Source organism: Vulpes lagopus, chromosome 24 (genome assembly GCF_018345385.1).
Source record: "Vulpes lagopus strain Blue_001 chromosome 24, ASM1834538v1, whole genome shotgun sequence".
In the NCBI taxonomy this organism is placed as follows: domain Eukaryota; kingdom Metazoa; phylum Chordata; class Mammalia; order Carnivora; family Canidae; genus Vulpes; species Vulpes lagopus.
Genome location: NC_054847.1, coordinates 2903908 through 2922873, shown reverse-complemented (window position 1 = coordinate 2922873; position 18966 = coordinate 2903908). Strand labels below are relative to the sequence as shown.

The window sequence follows — 18966 nt, the reverse complement described above, 5'->3', positions numbered from 1 at the left end:
CCTCTCCCTCTGCTTGTGCTCTCATCCTCTCAAATAAATAATAAATCAATCAATCAATCAATCAATCAATCAATCAATCTCTTTTTATAAAGTAAATGCAGAGTTCTGGATTCTTTCCATTAAGTGCATATACCTCATGCCATTTTGGCTGTTCAAAGGCTTTTATGGCAAGTACAACTTTCATGGTTTTTTGAAAATCAAGGTTGTTAGAGACACCTGGGTGGCTCAGTGGTTGAGCATCTGGCTCAGGTTGTGATCCTGGGGTCCTGGGATTGAGTCCCGCATCAGGCTCCCTGCAGGGGAGCCTGCTTCTCCCTCTGCCTGTCTCTTACGAATAAATAAAATCTTAAAAAATAAAATAAAATTAAGGCTGTCAGAAAGCCTATTCCAATTTGTATGAGTAGAACTTTTATAATTGAAATGTATGACTAGTTCTTGGATTTAGTCATTTTGACTAACCAGAGATTTTTTTCATAGTTAAATCTGCGGAGACCATTAAGATAAGTTTAAGGTATCACAAAAATAGAATAGAGTAATAAACTATAATTATTTCTAACCCAACTGCCCAACTGCTATCAGTAATTGGTAGTGATTTTCAGTTACATCCACATTTCTTCCAAGGCAGTATTTCACAACTTTTTCATTTACAGAACCCTTCCCATGAGAAAACGTTAAAATCAAGTAATTAAAATTTCCCTGACAAGAGAAATAGTTAAGACTTTCTCAGTATTTCAACTTCAACTAGAATATCCCAATTCACTTCTGACACTAACCACCTGGAGTTAGCATCACACTCAGGTTTAAGGGCTCAGTCCTTCACAAGACTACCCAATTTTGGATGCCAGCTGCAAGTGGGTCCATGCTCATTTTTGACTGGTTACAAATCTTGGGGTTCCCATACTCCCTTAGGTTCAAGGATTTGCTAAAATGACAGAACTCAGGAAAGCACTATGTTTATGGTTAGTTTTATTATAAAGGACTCAAAGTGGGAGGACCACCCAAATGAAGAGACACAGGGCGAGTTCTGGGAAGAATCCACTTCCACACCTTCTTTGTGAAATGAAGGCACATCACCACCTCAGATGGTCACTGTGCTCATCAATCAGGAAGCCCCACTGAGCTTGAGTGTCCAGAGTTTTTAATTGGGGTTTTTAAATTCAGGCATGACCAATCACATACATCACTGGGGACATGACTGAATTCAATACACTCCCCTGTAGACCTGCCTCAAATCCCAACCCTTGAGTTATGTGGTAGATCTTATTGGTGACAGGCCCCATCCTAAAGCTTCTAAAGGCCTACCAAGAGTCACCTCATTAGCATCACAAAGACATTCATATCACCCTGGAAATACCAAAGGTTTTAGAAGCTCCTTCTCAGGAACCCAAGACAGAGACCAGAGAAATTCCTTACTATACCACAGTTGGGAAGGCTGGACACAGAAGACAGAGGGTCAGAGCCATTGTAATATCTGAGATTTTTTCCCCCCACCAAGAACCAATTTTTATCCCTACTAAGAATACATCCTCTAAGACAATGAAGAGACAGCCCCCCAAAACAGAATGGAACTTTATTGTGTAAAGTTTATAGAAGTATGACTAGTAAGTATTCTTCTGTACAAAGTACACAACAAACGGTTTTTAAATACAAGTGAGAGAAATGTGAGTTCTATGACAACATTTGATACAAGCAGAACCATTTACAGATACACTAAAAAAATTTTTTAAAATATCATCTTCTTTCTCCAAAGAGTCCATTGCGCATTTCTTAGAGATGGGGACACGTCCCATGCAAGGTCACAATGGCATTTTATTGCCCTCGATGCTGATTTTCACTGCGTGTGCAGATCTGCTTTTTTTCCTGATATCTGTGAACTTTCTCATCTGTTTATCCAGTCGACTGATACCCTTCTTGGAGGTCCCCTGAAACTAAGAGTGGGGTAAAAATTAAAGAGCAAATTATTGAAACAAATCTAGTTTTGTCTTTCATCTTTTTTTATCTTAAAGTTCACAGTCAGAAGAGCTGCTATCTCTGGAATAATCACAATATGCTTTGGTGACCTCAGAAAAACAGATCAAGTATACACACAAGCCTTAGCAATGTACACATATTAAACTTTCTCAATGAAGCATAACAGCTGTCTGTGTCTTATTTTAAAATTTGGCCTCAGTCTTTAGAAAGTTTCTAGATGAAAGGAGGAAAATTTAAACTATGATCTCAATTCCATTAAATTACATTTTGGCTATGTGCTTTTTCCTTTCAAAGGTCAAACATGGAGCTGAACACTTGACATTCACCTCCCAACAGCACTGGCTTGAAGAATAATAATCTTCTAAGGCAAGGAAAGTCATCTGAGGAAAAGATAAGCCTAATGAATGAAGTGAGAGGATAAATAAAGTGAACCCATTGATTCTGGAGCTCTAGTTTCAGACTTGGGAGTGATCCTCAGTTTGCCTCAGCAAGTTCTAGAACCCTGGGCAAATCAGGCCCCTGGTCCGTATTCCTTTCAGGACAGCTGAGAGAAGTAAATGAGATAATAGTGTCAAATATCAGCACAGTCAGTGCTCAAAATAAATATCAGCTATTAACTAGTATTACTACTACTTTGAAACCAATTACATTTATGTTAAATAAATATATGTGACACAAAAAGAAAAGTAAATGAAGTCTTTTGATCCAAGGGACTTACTACTTCTTCCATATCTTCCTGCTTGCCTTCTATGTTTAAAAGTTTAGTTGTTACATTACTTCTTTTATAATTTCTGTGTGTCTGGAAAAGATGTAGTCTCCAAGAAATTGATACCTTTGGATATGCTTAAGTCTGTCAAAGACCAGGGGGAACTCTTCTTGTTGACAATAATGTTACTGACAATTGTGATCTCTAAGAATGTTGAGTGGTTTAATAAGAGAAGAATTTTTCTACTTCTCCCCAAATGTTTATTACTGAATCACCTGTGAAACTCAATTCCAAGGCTGCTAAAGGAAGGCAGGGCCCAGGAGAGACTGGGGTCAGTTACCAGTATGGTGATGTTCCTTTGAGTTGAGGAGTCTCCCAAGTGTCATCCCACCTCCAGACCCAGCGTGCACCTCAGACAGCAGCAAGGAACCTTAAGTCAGTCTTGAACAAGAGTCACATTGATCATCCACCCTAGACTTTCTAAAATAATCCCAAGTCCAATTATTTATTTAACACTTGGCACTAGTACTTTGAGTTAGCATAAATATTGGTTCTCAGATGAATATCATCTAAATCCCTTGATTTCCTGGACAGTTCTAAACATGTGACCTCCCTTCAGACAATATGTCCTGATGCTTAGTACTTATAGTAGTCCACATCAGAAGCCTTACCTGCTCAGATCTCCACCAGTTACCCAACTGCCAGCAGTCTATATGCCAGCAGGAAGGTCTCCCAGGACTCTCTAAGAACCTGAGCCCTCTAGCCTCTGCAAAAGGGACACACCCAAGTCACACTGATCCATTCCCAGTTATATAACTTTTTTAAGACTTGTAGCTTGGCAGACACCCAGTTTCCCCAAGCCTGAGAATACACAGGATCTACTACCCAACACGCTAAATTCAATGACCTCTCTACTGATTCAACTCTGTACTATCTCTTTAGGGCATTAAAAGTGTATGCTGCACTGTTTTATCAGTAAAAAAAACAAAAGCAGCTGAAAAGATTAGCAAGATGGGTTTGCTTAAAAAAAATTATGGTACAACTGTATTGTGACACAGTATTAAGTCACAGAAAAAGGTTTACTTAAATGAATTTTTACCACGTTAAGTAAAACACAAATCCAACAAAGTATAAAACACAATTTTGCATAAAAGTTGAAAAGAAAAACACCAAACCACAAAACCAGTAATGTTTATGTACAATATAAAAAGGACAAAAAGGAAATAACCCAAAATGTTAATACTAAGGTGTGATGGAATTACAAGTGACATTAATTTTATTTGTGCTTTCTGCATTAAAAATTTATATAAAAACATACAATGCTTTTGTCATTTTACTGTTATCCTAAAACCACTCCATGGAATAAATTAACATATAAACATACAATGTAGTGTAGGTTACTGTATTACTTAGAGGAGTGAAAATCAGAAACCATAGAGGAATAAACAAATTATATATTCACATGATAGACTATTGTGCAGCTGTTATAAATGATAAGGTGATTTAACGAGGGGAAGGGATCAAAGTTATATACAGTATAATTTTGTGAAAAGTATCCATAGGCAAAAATTCTATCAAACTGCTTTTGAATGGTTTTTATAATCTCAAATTTTTCTATAATTATAACCAGAAAAAACCAGGTTTTAAGCATTACTGGAAATACATTTAACACATCAAACTGTTAACACAGTGGGAACTTCAAGGAAGAGCAGGGCTTTGGAAATGGGGTTATCCTACAGTGTTTTATGTTTACTTATATAATTTCAAAAATAAATGACATTTAAAACAAAAAGAGTTTCATTTGAAAGCCATTTACTCACTCCAATTTTCTCTCTGGAAAATACATTTTATAATAATACTTATTAGTGTCTGCAATGTGAAAGCCCTCAGTAAATCTGTAAGGACTTTTCCCAAACAGGGAAATAGTGTCAGGGCGTTTAAGGACAATACCCTAAAATGTAACATGAAACTACCAGACCCTAAAACATGCCTTATTTTTTTGACCGAGCTCTAATTAGCCAGACTTGGGCCTAGACTGGCACGTTATAATCTTGGGAGTGCTGGGATGAAGCAAAGGAATTCAGTTTGAATTTCCCTCTCCTCCTGTTAGTCACCTCTCTGCTTTACCAGGAGGCTGGGCCACTTCTTCCCACCTGCCTGTCACCTACTGGCTGAACGGGATCAGAACCAGCAACAGTGGCAAACGGGTAAGTGTCCTTCAAGACACATAGCTAGGCTTCCAAAGACTGGCCACTGAGATTTTATTACAATTTCTTTGCCTTATTTTGTTCTCAATTCTCAAACGGAAGTGTGCTGGGGAAGAAAAAATACTAGTAAGAGAGGGATAGTAATAGGGAAAAGACAGTGAAAAAAGTAAAATTAAAAAGAAAGAGGGGCAGTTGAGGAAGAGAAGGAGTATCAAGGGATGTGGACATAGATAAAAGTACAAAAAAGGTAAGGAAGTACAAAAAAAAGGTAAGGAAGTACAAGAAAAAGGTAAGGAAGTACAAAAAAGTTCTTGGCACTGAAGTAGTAGTGCTCTACCTTTCATTTATTCTCAATAAGTAAGAAAATGTGCTTTGTTTTGATTGCAGCATAACAGCAAAAATGAACTGGCACAAAGGTGAGTGTAGTCTGTGACAAAAGCTGCCCAAGCAGGGTCATGGAAAAGTCACAAAAGGAAGGCAACATAGACTCTCAAGAGCACACTGCTGCACAGAGGTACCGCTCGATCATCTCAGAGCACAGCAGGGAGTGAGTCTGGCTTTAAGGAATGGCCCCAATGCTTTCATTTCTGACCATGTATTAAGTATGTACTAATCACATTTATCAAATATTCAGTGTAAGGCTTTATGTGATGGGTCTTTGCAAACGCACAATGCTGGGCCACTGACAATGGTGGAAAAAAGTCACCTCCCTTCTACGAAGAAGCTACTCATCACTTTACATGCCTGTTATGGAGACCACTATGATTCTTGACCCTAAAAAAGCTTTTTTAATAAAAAATGGGTAACATGAAAATCAAGATGCTTCTCAGGGAATTAATTATCTATGAGTTTCTGGGGTACTAATAAAGGAAGGAACTTCCATATCAATTTCTAAATATTCAACAGGACTCGAAAGTCACAAAGTGTTTGTTAAAGGCCATTATTTTAGTAACTAAAAGTGGGCTGGGCCTTTTCTGGTTAAGAAAGCACACGCACACTTGTTTTCACTCTAGCTGCTGACAATTCAAGCTCATGCACAGAGCATGCTTCCTTGGGGATACCTCCCGGATACACTCTGGTAGGGCCAGGACTACAGGGGCATCCTGTTGCCTTCAATGCTGAACTTGACAGCACGATGCACTTTGCTGAGTCGTTTCTGTTCTGCAAATCGCCTCTTATGCTTTTCCAATCGGCTTAGGCCCTTTTTAAGAATACCAGGCTAGAAAGAGTAGTTTGAATGGAGAATAAAAAAAGATTACTGAAGAGCAATGAAGATCACGGAGTAGTATTTACAATGATGACAGAGGAAGTGTCTACCCTAAATATTTCACAACAGAATTACTTAAAACAGTTGAAGAGAAAGGGAAGGGTGGATTGCAGAAGTAGGGAAGTCTGTTTCTCACAGTTCTAAAAAATGACTGCATAAGAACACTTTAGGCTTTATGATTCAGTTGAAATAAAGGGGTAAGAAGAAACTTCCTGGCTTGATAAGGTTACTTAAGTCTGAAGTGAAGCTCATAAGCAAGGAATGATCAGGCTAGCTAAGAGACCAGAAAACAGCTCTCTTTAAATCAGATAAACCTCAGGAGCTGTTAAGAGGTATTATACACGAAGTAAGAGACAAAATAGTAATTTGCACTTGAGATCGACCTTGCTATCTCCCTGCTTGCTTACCCTGGATGACTCCATTTCCACGTTCCATTTAGGTCTGACAACGTAGTCCTTGTTTGAGGGCATGGGGACCCTCGCACGGGCACAGAATCCAGGATCTCCAGGTCTGAGAGCCCTGAGAATGGAAAGAAGAACATGCTATTATGTAGTCAACCATAGTTGTGTGCAGCTGACTCAGCTGCACAGGCGTTTCAAACTTCCTCTGTCTCCCAGGTCACCCTATCTGCCCCCCTGCTATCTTAGCTGATCTCGCTATCACTCACATTACTCTAAAAGTTCTTCACCTTCCCTCCCAAAGCCAACTTCCTGTGCATATTCAGGATTCCTTTTAGCATCTCCTCAGCTTCAGACATAATCAAGCCCCTTTCCTTTCCAAGATTGGAAAGCATGCAACAAGCAAAATTATCCTACAAGAACTAGGATATTGATGTTGATAAAAGTCCATCAATTTTTATTTACATTTCCCCAGTTTTACTTACATCCATTTGTGTGTCTATGTTTCTTAGTTCTATGCAATTTTATCAAACGTGCAGGTTTGTGTACTCCCCACAAGGGTCCATCCTACTGTCCTTTTATCAAAACATAGCCACCCTCCTACCCCATCTGCCCAGCTCCTAATCCCTGGTGACCACAAATCTATTTTGTTATTTTAGTATTTAAAGAATGTTCTATAAATGAAATACACTATGTAATCTTTAGGAACTGGCTTTGTCCACTAAACATAATGCCCTTAAGGATCCATTCAAGTTGTTAGTTACATCTATCAATATTTTGTTCATTTAACTGCTGAGTTGTCTTCTATTGTATATATGTACCACAGTTTGTTTAACCATTCACCTGCTGAAGGACACCTGGGTTGTTGTCCCAGTTCTGGACTATCATGAATAAAGCTATATGCTCACATACAGGTTTTTGCACAAACATAAGTGTTCATTTCTCTGGGTAAAAAAAACCCAGGAGTGCAAGTGAGGGATCATATGGTGGTTGCAGGTTTAACTTTATATGCAACTGCCAAACTGTTTTCCACAGTATAGCTGTATCATTTTACAGATAGCAATGTATGAGCGAGCTAGTTTCTCAACATCCTTGCCAGCATTTGATGGTGCGATTTGAGACCAAATTAAGACTAGCATCCTTCAAAAGTAAAGCCTATCTGTAAATGTCTGGGCATTCAAATCACTCAACCTTTAGGTAACTATTCACCCTAGTGGTAAATGGAGAGTAGGTATATATATGTCTGTGTCTGGGGAGGTGGAAGAGAAGGATAAAAAGGTTCTACATCATTTCTATTCCTTTGTATAGAGTGGAATTGTTTTCTTTTCCTTTTTTAAAAAGAGAGCGTGGGAAGAAGGGGAGAAGGAGAGAGGGAATCTTAAGCAGGCTCCACACCTAGAGTGGAACCCAATCTCACAACCCCGAGATCATGATCTGAGCCAAAATCAAGAGTCAGACCCTGGGGATCCCTGGGTGGCGCAGCGGTTTAGCGCCTGCCTTTGGCCCAGGGCGCGATCCTGGGGACCCGGGATCGAATCCCACGTCGGGCTCCCAGTGCATGGAGCCTGCTTCTCCCTCTGCCTATGTCTCTGCCTCTCTCTCTCTCTCTCTGTGACTATCATAAATAAATAAAAGTTAAAAAAAAAAAAAAAAAAAAAAAGAGTCAGACCCTGAAACGACTGAGCCACCCAGGTGCCCTGAGTTTAATCTATTCTTAACACGAAGCTTCCATAAGCTTCAAATACATGAATAAATTAAGTGGCTTGCAAAAGAAAATTCTCCTACCTTATTCTCCCCTGAAGCTGCCACCTGCCCCATCATCAAACCTATCCATAAACCCCCAACATCGGTACCTTCTAACCCCTCTCCTTCTCTCCTTTTGCAGTCTGCCCACACTCACTGCACAAAGCCCTCTGCAGCCTTGGCCACAGCCCAGGCTCTTTGCCACAGCCCCTCTCCAGCCTGGCCTCATTCTCTCTAGGGTCTCCTATGTGCAGGACAGCACACACTCACCTGCACTGGCCACACCCCTTCTCAGAGTGGTGCGGATTATTTCCTACTCTCTATACTTTGTGGATTCCGTATCTTTTCTGTGGAAATAACTGCCAAATCTATTATGTCTCTAGGCCCAGTGTCCAAGTTTTAGACTCACGATATTCACAGAAATATCTCATTTACTATGGTCCAAACAGAACGCACCTACATTCTCAAAATCTACTCTTCCTCTCCACTTGAGCAAATGGTAACACCATCAAGTCTCAGTAACTTGGGGCAAAATTCTGGTTGGTCAACGTTAGCCAAACTCCTCGCCCACAGAGTCACCAACTCTTGGTAATTTGCTCCACTAAGTCTTCTAGCCTTCTGCTGCCCCATCACCACCTCAAGTTTCACTGCTTTCAGCTCCTCTGTACTCTAACCCACCCTACACCACGATGACACCAGCACCAGTACTCCAAATCAAATCTGACAACTTCTAGTCTACATGGAATCAAAGAGGAGTGACAATTCCTTGTCTTGATCTAAAGCTCTTCAAAATTTGGCCCACATCTCCACTCCTGAACTCATCTCCTACCTCCTCACATACCATACTACTGCTCAACTGCTTCAGTCTACTTGCCATTCCTAAAGTGGGCCTTGCATGATAACCCATGTCTTTACTTAAGCTCTCACCTTCGTTTATAAACTCTATAGACATTTTATGAGCATGGACTATTTTTTAATTCAATTTTGTATTCCCAGGGCTTAATAGAGTCTAGCACATATCAAGCAGTAAAAAATCTTTACAGAATGAACTATTTCTTAATCTTATATCCTTATACCACTGTATTTGTGGATATTCAATAAATCTTAAACTGAAAATCATCCCCCACTAATATGAACTTTGTTAAAGCAGCAAGCAGAAGAGTCTCTATATCAAGCTTAAGAAAAAATAAATTTTTAAGTCTTACTTCTCTTCCCCTGTCAGCACCTTTTCCAGGTCTCTTCGGGGTGTCTGACCACCAGTGCTGTGAAAAAAGATGCCAGGAATATTAGAACCTTATAACTAAGAAAAAAACCAGCAAAGCAAAACATCAAACTCAGACCATAATTAGGTCCTTTACACTGGATCTGGAAAAATTACTCCAAATATTGTAAAAGTACCACTTCTTTTAATGATTACTTGCACACCAGATTTCATCATGGGTGAGCAGTAACTGCCATTTTTGTAATTTATAATCCTGTCATCCTGGATGCAACTGTATTCAGTTTGCTGATACAAACTGAACCAGTAGCCATTTTTTTTCCTCCTAAGAAAGTGAAAATGGGCCTGAGAAAGTTTTTTTTTCTGCAACTGGTTGAAACAACATAAGCAACCTCTGAAACTGTGGCACGGGCCACATTCCACCAGATAGAACCAAACAAGGAGGGAGTGTGGGCCTTATTACAGTACCACATTTAAACTAAAAGGGTATGAACTACACAGACATATCAAGTTGAAAGAAAAAATAAAAATCCTATCACCCTGGAGGATTCTTAATGACCTTATTTACAAAACAAATGAGTTATGTGAACAGTATTTACTCTTCATACCTATTCATTCTCCGTCGTTGAGGCATTTGTTCTAGATCTCTTTGCTCTCTTTCCTCTCTTGTCATACCTTTGTAGTTTGAGGTAAGACCAAATATAGGCCGTGACCATTCATCTGTAACAAGGAAAAATCATTTGGTTAGACTAGAAAGTAGCATTTTTGCTATCATTCCCTGAAATAATCACACCCTAGTGTGATGTAATATTCCAGGCATTTAGAATATTCTTTCCCTAAATATACCATTATTTTAGGACCATTTGAGGATACACACAGCATGTAATACCAGTATTATAATCCGCTTCAGGGGATTCAGAAAATTCAGTGTCAAAAAGTCATTTAAGCTTATAGCCACCACAGAGATTTAAAGAAAGTAATATCTGACTCACTTTGACAGTCATCAATTAGCTGTGCTGACATTTCATTGATGGTCTAATTTGTAAATTTACTCTACTGAAAAAAGAAAATCTCAAAATTCTTATACCTTCCTATTCTAACCAAAAATAAGCTCCCTTATTACTTGCCAAATGGTCTAAATCTTCAAAAATTGCACTTTTAACAGTGCAGCACCGAGTCTAGATTTCACTAAGTCTAAGAAAGCTGCTACAGTGACATGATGATGAACCGAAGTACTACATGCCCACTGTTTAGCCACTAAAAGTCCAAGGGTGCCAAGTGATGTTTTTGTTCTCAAACACAACATAGCTTACTGCTGCATTTAATATATCATCAAAACAATCAAGAACCTTCACGGAGTATAGAAAGCAGGGAGTCTGTGAGGGCATTAGAAGTTTGGGACACCCGGGTGACTCAGCGGTTGAGCATCTGCCTTCAGCTCAAGGTGTGATCCCAGTCCAGGGATCGAGTCCCACATCAAGCTCCCTGCGAGGAGCCTGCTTCTCCCGTTGTGTCTTCTCTGCCCCTCTCTCTCTGTGTCTCTCATGAATAAATAAATAAAATCTTTTTAAAAAAGGGCATTAGAGGTTTATCATATACGAGCATGCCACAGATTAACAAAATAAAAAATGCAGGCTATAAAAAAATTCTCTAAAAAGTTTCGATAATCTCAAAAATTCAGTGCAAAAATAATTACTGTATTCACATATAGGAGTCTTTTTTTTTAAATATACCCTTAAAGTTTAAAAAAAAATTCCTTTGCAACATGGAGCACAGGAAGAATTAAGGATAACAACAAAAACACACATGGTTTATATTCTTAAAACTGAAGGATTTCATAAATGATATGGTAACTGATTAGACGAATTCCAGTTAAGACTCCTGGATTTCTGTTATCATTAAATAAGAACATGCAAAAGGCTCTGGAGACGATTGTAAAAGTAGCAAGAGCACTAGTGGCTAACATTTCTTGAGGTCTTACTACGTGCTTTACATATATCCTCTCATTTAACTTTTATAACTCAAAGTGAACATATCAATTGTTTTACAGAGGAGGAAACCAAGGCTTAGAGCTTAAATCACTTGCCTAAAGATACGCAATAAAGTAGGTGGTGAATACAGGATTTGAACCCAGGTATGATTGACTCTAGGGCCTGTATGCTAACCCTCTTCTCTATACATGCACTTGATCCAGAATTAGAAAACTTTTCATTTGCTCTCCTTAATATTAATAGCATACCTTAAACATACTGAGAAACATTTTAAGTCTAAGCTAAAAAAGCCAATACCCACAAGAAATTAACCAAAAAAATTTCTAGTCTACTTCATGAACTCATTTTAAATATTGGTAAAAATAGTTTGCTTTTGTACATACATGTCTTTCTGATATACACAAACACAACAAACAAAAAGCAAAATGTACATACTGATTAATTTCCCTGCCATATCCTTGTTGGACCTTGATTCCTTGGGGTGTTTATAGAGATACATCACTGCTCGTCCAATCCCACTATGCTTCAGTGTCTCCTGGCTCACACTAGGTAGCTGGGAAATACAAACACATATATACACATTAATCACTCAAAAGCTGGGAGTCCTGCCAATCTATCCTAGAAGACCTCCAACACCTGTTTTTTTTTACAATGGAGTAACAAAAATTCCATTTTCAGGATCTGCAGGATCTTGAACACAAAGACACTGTGTTCACATCATGAGTTGAGAGTTCAGTATTAGACGGACTCAAAGCAGAACTAATGTGATAAAGTGTAAACTAACCATACTCAGAGGTCAGCAGTTTAATACAAATATCAGTACAGGTCTCTGAATCAAATAGATCTGAGTCTGAACCCAAGCACAGCCATCTGCTAGTTATGTGACCTTGGACAAGTCATTTAACTTCTCTGAGTCTTAATTTCCTCATCTGTAGAATGAAAACAATACACCTACCTTGCAGGTCTGTTGTAAGAAATAAATGAATCAATATATGTATGAACACGGAGCACATAGGAAGTTCCTTGGGAATTCCTTCAGAAGTTAAGTAGCCTGCCCAAGGTGTCACAGCCATATAAAGGTGACCCAGCTCAAGATTCACATGCAAGTTTATATCCGAATTTGGTGCCTTTTCTACTCCAAGTGCGTCCCTAGAACATGGCCACTACCTCCTCTCAGATAATAGCAACTCCAAAATCATTTTCCTTCAATACTATAGTTACATGAAATTTTATAAGGCCTTCCTTTTTATGCTCATTTTATTTGGTATGTTTCTAGTGAAACCCCTTTCTCTGGCAAAATATGGCAGAGTGTATAAGCACATAGTGACATGTAGTCACAGAGGCTGTGACTATACAAACCACATCAGATTATTAATGAAAAACATACAGATTATCTGCCTCTAACCTCTTGCAGAATCTTCAACAGCTCCTCTCGAATCTTTAGTGCTGGCAAACTCCTATCTGGTAGAGGGGAGAGCCATTCTTTGATGGCAGACATCACACCACTGTCGATAAATGTTTCTTTAAGGTCCTGCCTGCAGTTAATTAAAAAAAAAAAAAGTCAAGCCTATGAACTTTGGTTCTACCATAGCTTCCTTTGAATTTTCTTATATATTTAGTGGTATTTCCATAAACTGCTTTTAAAGTTATTTGTATATATTATTTACTGAGCACCTATTCACATCTCAAAAGCAGTATGAAATTTAGTTCTTTTTAAAAAAGATTTGTATTTATTTATTCATGAGAGACACACAGAGAGGCAGAGACACAGGCAGACAGACCCCAGGATCATGACCTGAGCCAAAGGTTCAACCACTGAGCCAGTCAGGTGCCCTAGTTCCTACTTAAAAAAAAAAAAAAAAAGAAAAAAGAAAAAAAGAAAAAAAGATTTGATGGGCAAAGATCATTTGTTAAAAACTTGAATCATACTAGATAGGTTAATACTGATATGAATGATAGGCAGTAAGAATAAAGAGCTCCAATTGTTACAACTAAAAAAAATAATGTTTAATCTATTAATAATCTATCAATCTCCAATAGAGATTCTCAAACCGGTTTAGGTGAGAGAACCCAGAACTATGCTATTCTTTGCAAGATACCAAGGAGAATACTATTCTTCTAGCAGAAAAACACATTCCAATGAAATGCTATTTAAATTCAATTTTATGTACAGAATCAATTATATTAACAGAAAACATGACAATATTATACATACGAAATTTCCATTTTCTAGTCAAAATTCTAGACCATGCTGTTGGCTCACTGATGTACTAATACATTTCTTCAGCCATCCAAAGTACAATATGGTTAGGTTTAAGGAGAAATCAAAGTTGCTCAGGAATAGGAGTAAACCAATGAAAAAGCCTACTATCAAGGTCTATCAAAAAAAGATAGGATTGGTGATATACTTCATAATATAACTGGTCATATAAGCCTCCTACAATACATGCTTCAAGTAGTCCCCCAGAATTTGCTCTGTGCTCACACTGGGAAGAGAGGCAATTTTACTAGACTCAAGATAAGAGTCTAATAAGAACAAAAGTAATGGTTTATATGCTTTTCTTTCCTTAGTGTCAGTTCGCTATTTGTTCTGTTTGTATCACACATCAAGGTTGAAGAAAAATTTGTGAGGGGGCACCTGGATGGCTCCATCAGTTAAGCATCTGACTCTTGATTTCAGCTCAGGTCATGAGATCAAGCCCTGCATCTTGCGCTCCAAGCTAGACATGGGGCCTGCTTAAGATTCTCTTTCTCCCTCTGCCCCTCACCTACCTCTTAAAATTTTTTAAATTTAATTTTTTAAAAAATGTGAGGAAGTAACACAATATAGGAAATTCTTTCCATTATTATTATTCTGTGAATTGATAGATGGCAGTCATTAAGTAACATCTCTAGAACACAAGTACATAGTTCGAATATATTCCATTAAAAGAAAAAAATTTTACAAGGAAATCAAATACTTACTTTTTAAGGTGCATAACCACAGTAGGTAATAATGTTAATTTTTTCAGTGCTGGCTTTTTTTGATTGTTCAACTGTCTGTCTTCCTATCCAGGAAAAAAATGTTTTTTAAAAAAGCAATATTTATTGTTAATAATGAACTGTAACCACTAGAATTCTAAACTTTAAAATAAAACTGAGTAACATTTTTTCTAAAAGAAAGGAAAAATAAAAAATAAAACTTTTTATAGAATGCCAAATTCTAGGTCTGTGTTAATCAAACCTACAAAACTATCAGATTAGCCTAAATAATTACAAATTTAGAAGAATAATGTTATTGTTAATTAAAGAAGTTTCAGTATTTACTTGGGTGCTTTTTCCTAATTATAAAAATTCTACCAAGAGAGAAAACAAAATAATAAACTCCTATCATGTACATTTCCACAGTTAAATGACCATGTCCAGTCTTACTTTAGCTATATGTCTACAGATACTTTTCTCTTCCCTTCCTTTAAAAGGCCACACAACCAATTAAATGAGGAAAAAAAGAAGACAACAGCAGTGACCTGTCTCACCTCAGCAGCCTCATTCATCTTGACAATCATGGCACTCACAACGTCGTCAGCATCACTAATAAAAGTCCCACCATCACGGTTACGCCTGCGCTTGCCACTCATGCTTTTTTTCCGCTGCAACATCATCTCAAAATCCGACAGAAAGTCCATACTAAGCAGCAACACAAAAGTCAAGTGAAATATAAATTCCTTTTTAAATATATATTTCCTTTTGTCACAGTAAAGATCCACCAACTTTCTTAATTCTAACTCCATGAAATGCTACTACTTTCTTCTAAAGTGCAAAACTTACAACTTGGCACCTTTCAAGATATCAGACTTTTCTGAACATAGATTGCAACTATCTCAACAAAAGTATGTGAAATTCAATCAAGTAATATTTTGTAGTTACAGTTCCATTTTGGTGTAGACACCAAAAACCGTACAAATTAAGACAGCTGAGTGCAGGGCAAATGAAAGAAAAATAGTAAGAGTAAATATACTTCAGACAGCACTGTATACAGAAAATTCAAAGAGAGAAAAATGGAACAGATTCTTTCCTATACTTAGTAAGGGACCAAAATAAGAAAAAAAAAACTAAGTTCAGTAGTCTTTACCTTCATTTTTAAAGTTTTCTTTAACAAATTCCTTTTTTGATTTTTAAAAATTTTTAAATTTAAGTTTAATTAACATATAGTGTATTAGTTTCAGAAGTAGAGTGCAGTGCTCATCTCTCTTACATAACACCCAGTGCTCATTGTATTACATGCCCTCCTCAATGCCCATCACACAGTGACCCTATCCTCTTACTCCCTCCCCTCCAGCAACACTCAGTTTTTAACAAATTCCTTTAAAAAAAAAAAAACAAAACAAACTTACTGTTTTCCTCTCTTTATATTATCATCAGAATCTGAATCTTCTGCTTCTTTTACTTGGGTTTCACTTTTTTCTTCTTCTAAATCTTCTTGGTTAAAACCCTACAGGTCGGGTAAATTTGCCAGGGTTATCGCAATCTCCTTACAGATTTTCTTCAGTATTAACTGCTCTTAATTTTTTTCTTTTTGCATTTTTAAAGTAATACATTCACAAAGAACAAAAATTAAATGAGTATCAGGTATATAGCAAAAAAGTTCCCTTCTACCCTAGCTGCTAGTGTTGCTAGTTTTCTTATGTCTCCTTCCAGAAATAGTCTACATTTACACACATACTTCAACACAGATATATTTATTATCCCCTTTTATTATACAAATGGCAGCATACTCTACACTGGGTACAGTATATACTGGTCTGCACTTTTCACATTTAACAATGAAATACGGAGAGCAATTCATATGGGCATATTATATCCTCATTCTAAGACTTTAGACCTTCTCACCCTGACTTCAATCATAATTTGTTCACACACTTTGCTATTGGCATTTAGGTATATGTATTTGAAATTCTGGAAAATATTTACCAAATTTCCCATAGAGGCTATACTAATTAACTCTCTTTCCAGCAAAGCGTTAAGTGGACCTGTTTCTCCAGGTCCTCACTACTACAGGTTATCAAACATTAATATTTACCAATCTCGCGATTAAAAACTAAAAGGCGTCTTTCTTTGTATTCTCTTATGAATAAGGATGGGCATTCTGTTCATGTTTAAAGGCCATTTTTAATTATTTCTCTGTGGAACCCAATATCCCATGTCCATTTTCCTGTTGGATCTTTGTCTTAATGTTATGGAAAGTCTCTTTATAACTTAGGAAAATTAGCCTTTGGTCAGTCATGGGGACTACACAGTCTTCACATTTGTACAGTTTCATTTTGTTTAAGGTAACGTTTTCCAAGCATAATTTTTTTATTTTTACATAATTGAAACTGTCAGTCTTTTCTTTATAGCTTCCTTTATGTTGTTAGGAAGATCTTCCCAATAGTTCACCTACTTATGTAATTTTTTTCATTGAACTAAATCCATAATCAAGTTGATGTTAAACTAGAGAAACACCTCTTATTCTTATAAAAATGCTGCTTAAAAAAAAAAATGCTGCTTAACTGGGTATGAGCTCCACGAGGGCAATGTCCAAACAATCTCTGGTATATACGCTCCCAAATATTTATTGAATGAATTATTCCTATTTTCCTTAGGTTCACTTTGTTGTTTTTCTACCATCTTGAATCAGATTCTAAATTCATCTAGTTTCGCTCTCTCTTTAGTAATTAAAGTTCTGATTTCTTTTTCTTTTTTTTAAAGATTTTATTTATCCATCCACTAGAGACAGCGAGAGAGACAGCGAGAGAGAGAGAGAGAGAGAGAGAGAGAGAGGCGCAGAGACACAGGCAGGAGAAGCAGGCTCCATGCAGGGAGCCTGACATGGGACTCGATCCCGATCCCCGATCCTGATCCTGATCCTGATTCAGATCCCCATCCCGATCCCCAGTCTCCAGGATTACGCCCTAGGCTAAAGGCGGCGCTAAATGGGCTGCCCTGATTTCTTTTGCAATGCAAGAACTGTCTGACAAGGGAAGTCTGGTGAGGATGTTTTGTTTGTTGATTTGGTAATGAATTTCTAATTTCCCTGCTCTGCATTCAAAAAATGTTGTCTGCACTTTGTAATTTTTGAAAAAACTTGGTTTAAAATTTATATGGGAATGTGAAAAAAGAAACCCAAGGCAATCTTGAGGAATAGCAAGCATAGAGGACATAAACAATCAAATATCAAGAGTTCTGTATTAATAGTGCAAGGGTAAAGAGACCAAAAGAACAGACATGAAACTATGGAAACAGACTGGAAATCATATACAAACACTCCATTTATGACAATGACCCTCTTTATCTCAAATGCTTTTCTGCCTCAAAGTCTCCTCCCTCATATTCATATAGCTATGCCAGTTTTCTGATTAGTGTTCACATGTGTGAACACCATCCTTTTATTTTCAACCTTTGTTTTCTTTCAGAAGAATCATGAAATGAGTGTACAGCTATTTTCTAAATTCCAATCTGGCCATCTCTGCCCTTTAATTAAAGCACTTGATACATGTCAATTTGATATAATAGGAGATACTATCAAAGCTTAAATCTGCTATCTTACCATACACTGTTTTCTAATTGTTCCCTGTTCTATGCCTCTTTTTCTCTTGCCTTCTTTTGGATTGGTAACTTTTATTATTTGGTTTTCCCCCTCTACTAGGTTGGAGGCTACACATATCCATTAGTCTCTCAGTGGTCACTTTAGAGATTACAACGCACACAGTCTACTAATGTCCTTTTACACACATTTGCAAAGACCATGCATACTCCCAATTTGTTATTGCTGCAGTTTTTTTTGTAGTGTCAATACTCATTTTGACTTTTCCACACACTTTTGTGGCTCTTCACCTTTCTAAATCCCTGATCTTCCACCTGAGATTTTCTTTAATATCTCCATCAATTGGTATACTGGTAAGATGAACTAGGAGGAAGTCTTCATTCCTGACAAGTATTTTTGCTCAATATAACAGAACACTAAAGTTATTGGATTCTATGGTTTCTATTAAGCAGTTAGCTGTTTATCTAATTTTTGCCTCTCTGAATGTAGTATTTTCCTCCTCTGGATACTTTTAAGAATTCCCTGTCTTCACTGGTTTCTTGCAATTATACTACGATGTATTTAGGTGCAGATTTTCTTTTATTGGATTCTATGGTTTCTATTAAGCAGTTAGCTGTTTATCTAATTTTTGCCTCTCTGAATGTAGTATTTTCCTCCTCTGGATACTTTTAAGAATTCCCTGTCTTCACTGGTTTCTTGCAATTATACTACGATGTATTTAGGTGCAGATTTTCTTTTAAAAAGATCTTATTTATTTGAGAGATGGTGAGAGAACACAAGCAGGGAGGAGAGGGAGCCCAATAGGGGTCTGGGATCATGACCTAAGCTGAAAGCAGATAGATACTTAACCAACTGAACCACTCAGGTGCCTCACACGTGTAGATTTCATTTTATCACTTGCA

General features: G+C 37.4%; 1 protein-coding gene across 4 annotated transcripts in view; it reads right to left on the bottom strand.

Annotated features, from left to right (window-relative positions):
- Nucleotides 1-1552: 1552 nt before the first annotated feature.
- Nucleotides 1553-18966, bottom strand: part of IWS1 (interacts with SUPT6H, CTD assembly factor 1) — a 40540-nt gene continuing 23126 nt past the window's right edge. For 3 of the 4 annotated variants that reach the window (XM_041739683.1, XM_041739685.1, XM_041739684.1), the window contains exons 6-14: nt 15876-15973; nt 15018-15168; nt 14467-14549; nt 12908-13037; nt 11938-12055; nt 10120-10231; nt 9498-9554; nt 6559-6670; nt 1553-1928 (exon numbers count right to left, since the gene is read on the bottom strand). In XM_041739683.1, the coding sequence (XP_041595617.1) occupies nt 1797-1928; nt 6559-6670; nt 9498-9554; nt 10120-10231; nt 11938-12055; nt 12908-13037; nt 14467-14549; nt 15018-15168; nt 15876-15973 (993 nt within the window). In that variant the 3' untranslated portion in view covers nt 1553-1796. Of the gene's footprint in view, nt 1929-5945; nt 6104-6558; nt 6671-9497; nt 9555-10119; nt 10232-11937; nt 12056-12907; nt 13038-14466; nt 14550-15017; nt 15169-15875; nt 15974-18966 lie in introns of all 4 variants that reach the window. The other variant, XM_041739687.1, reaches the window with a different exon arrangement.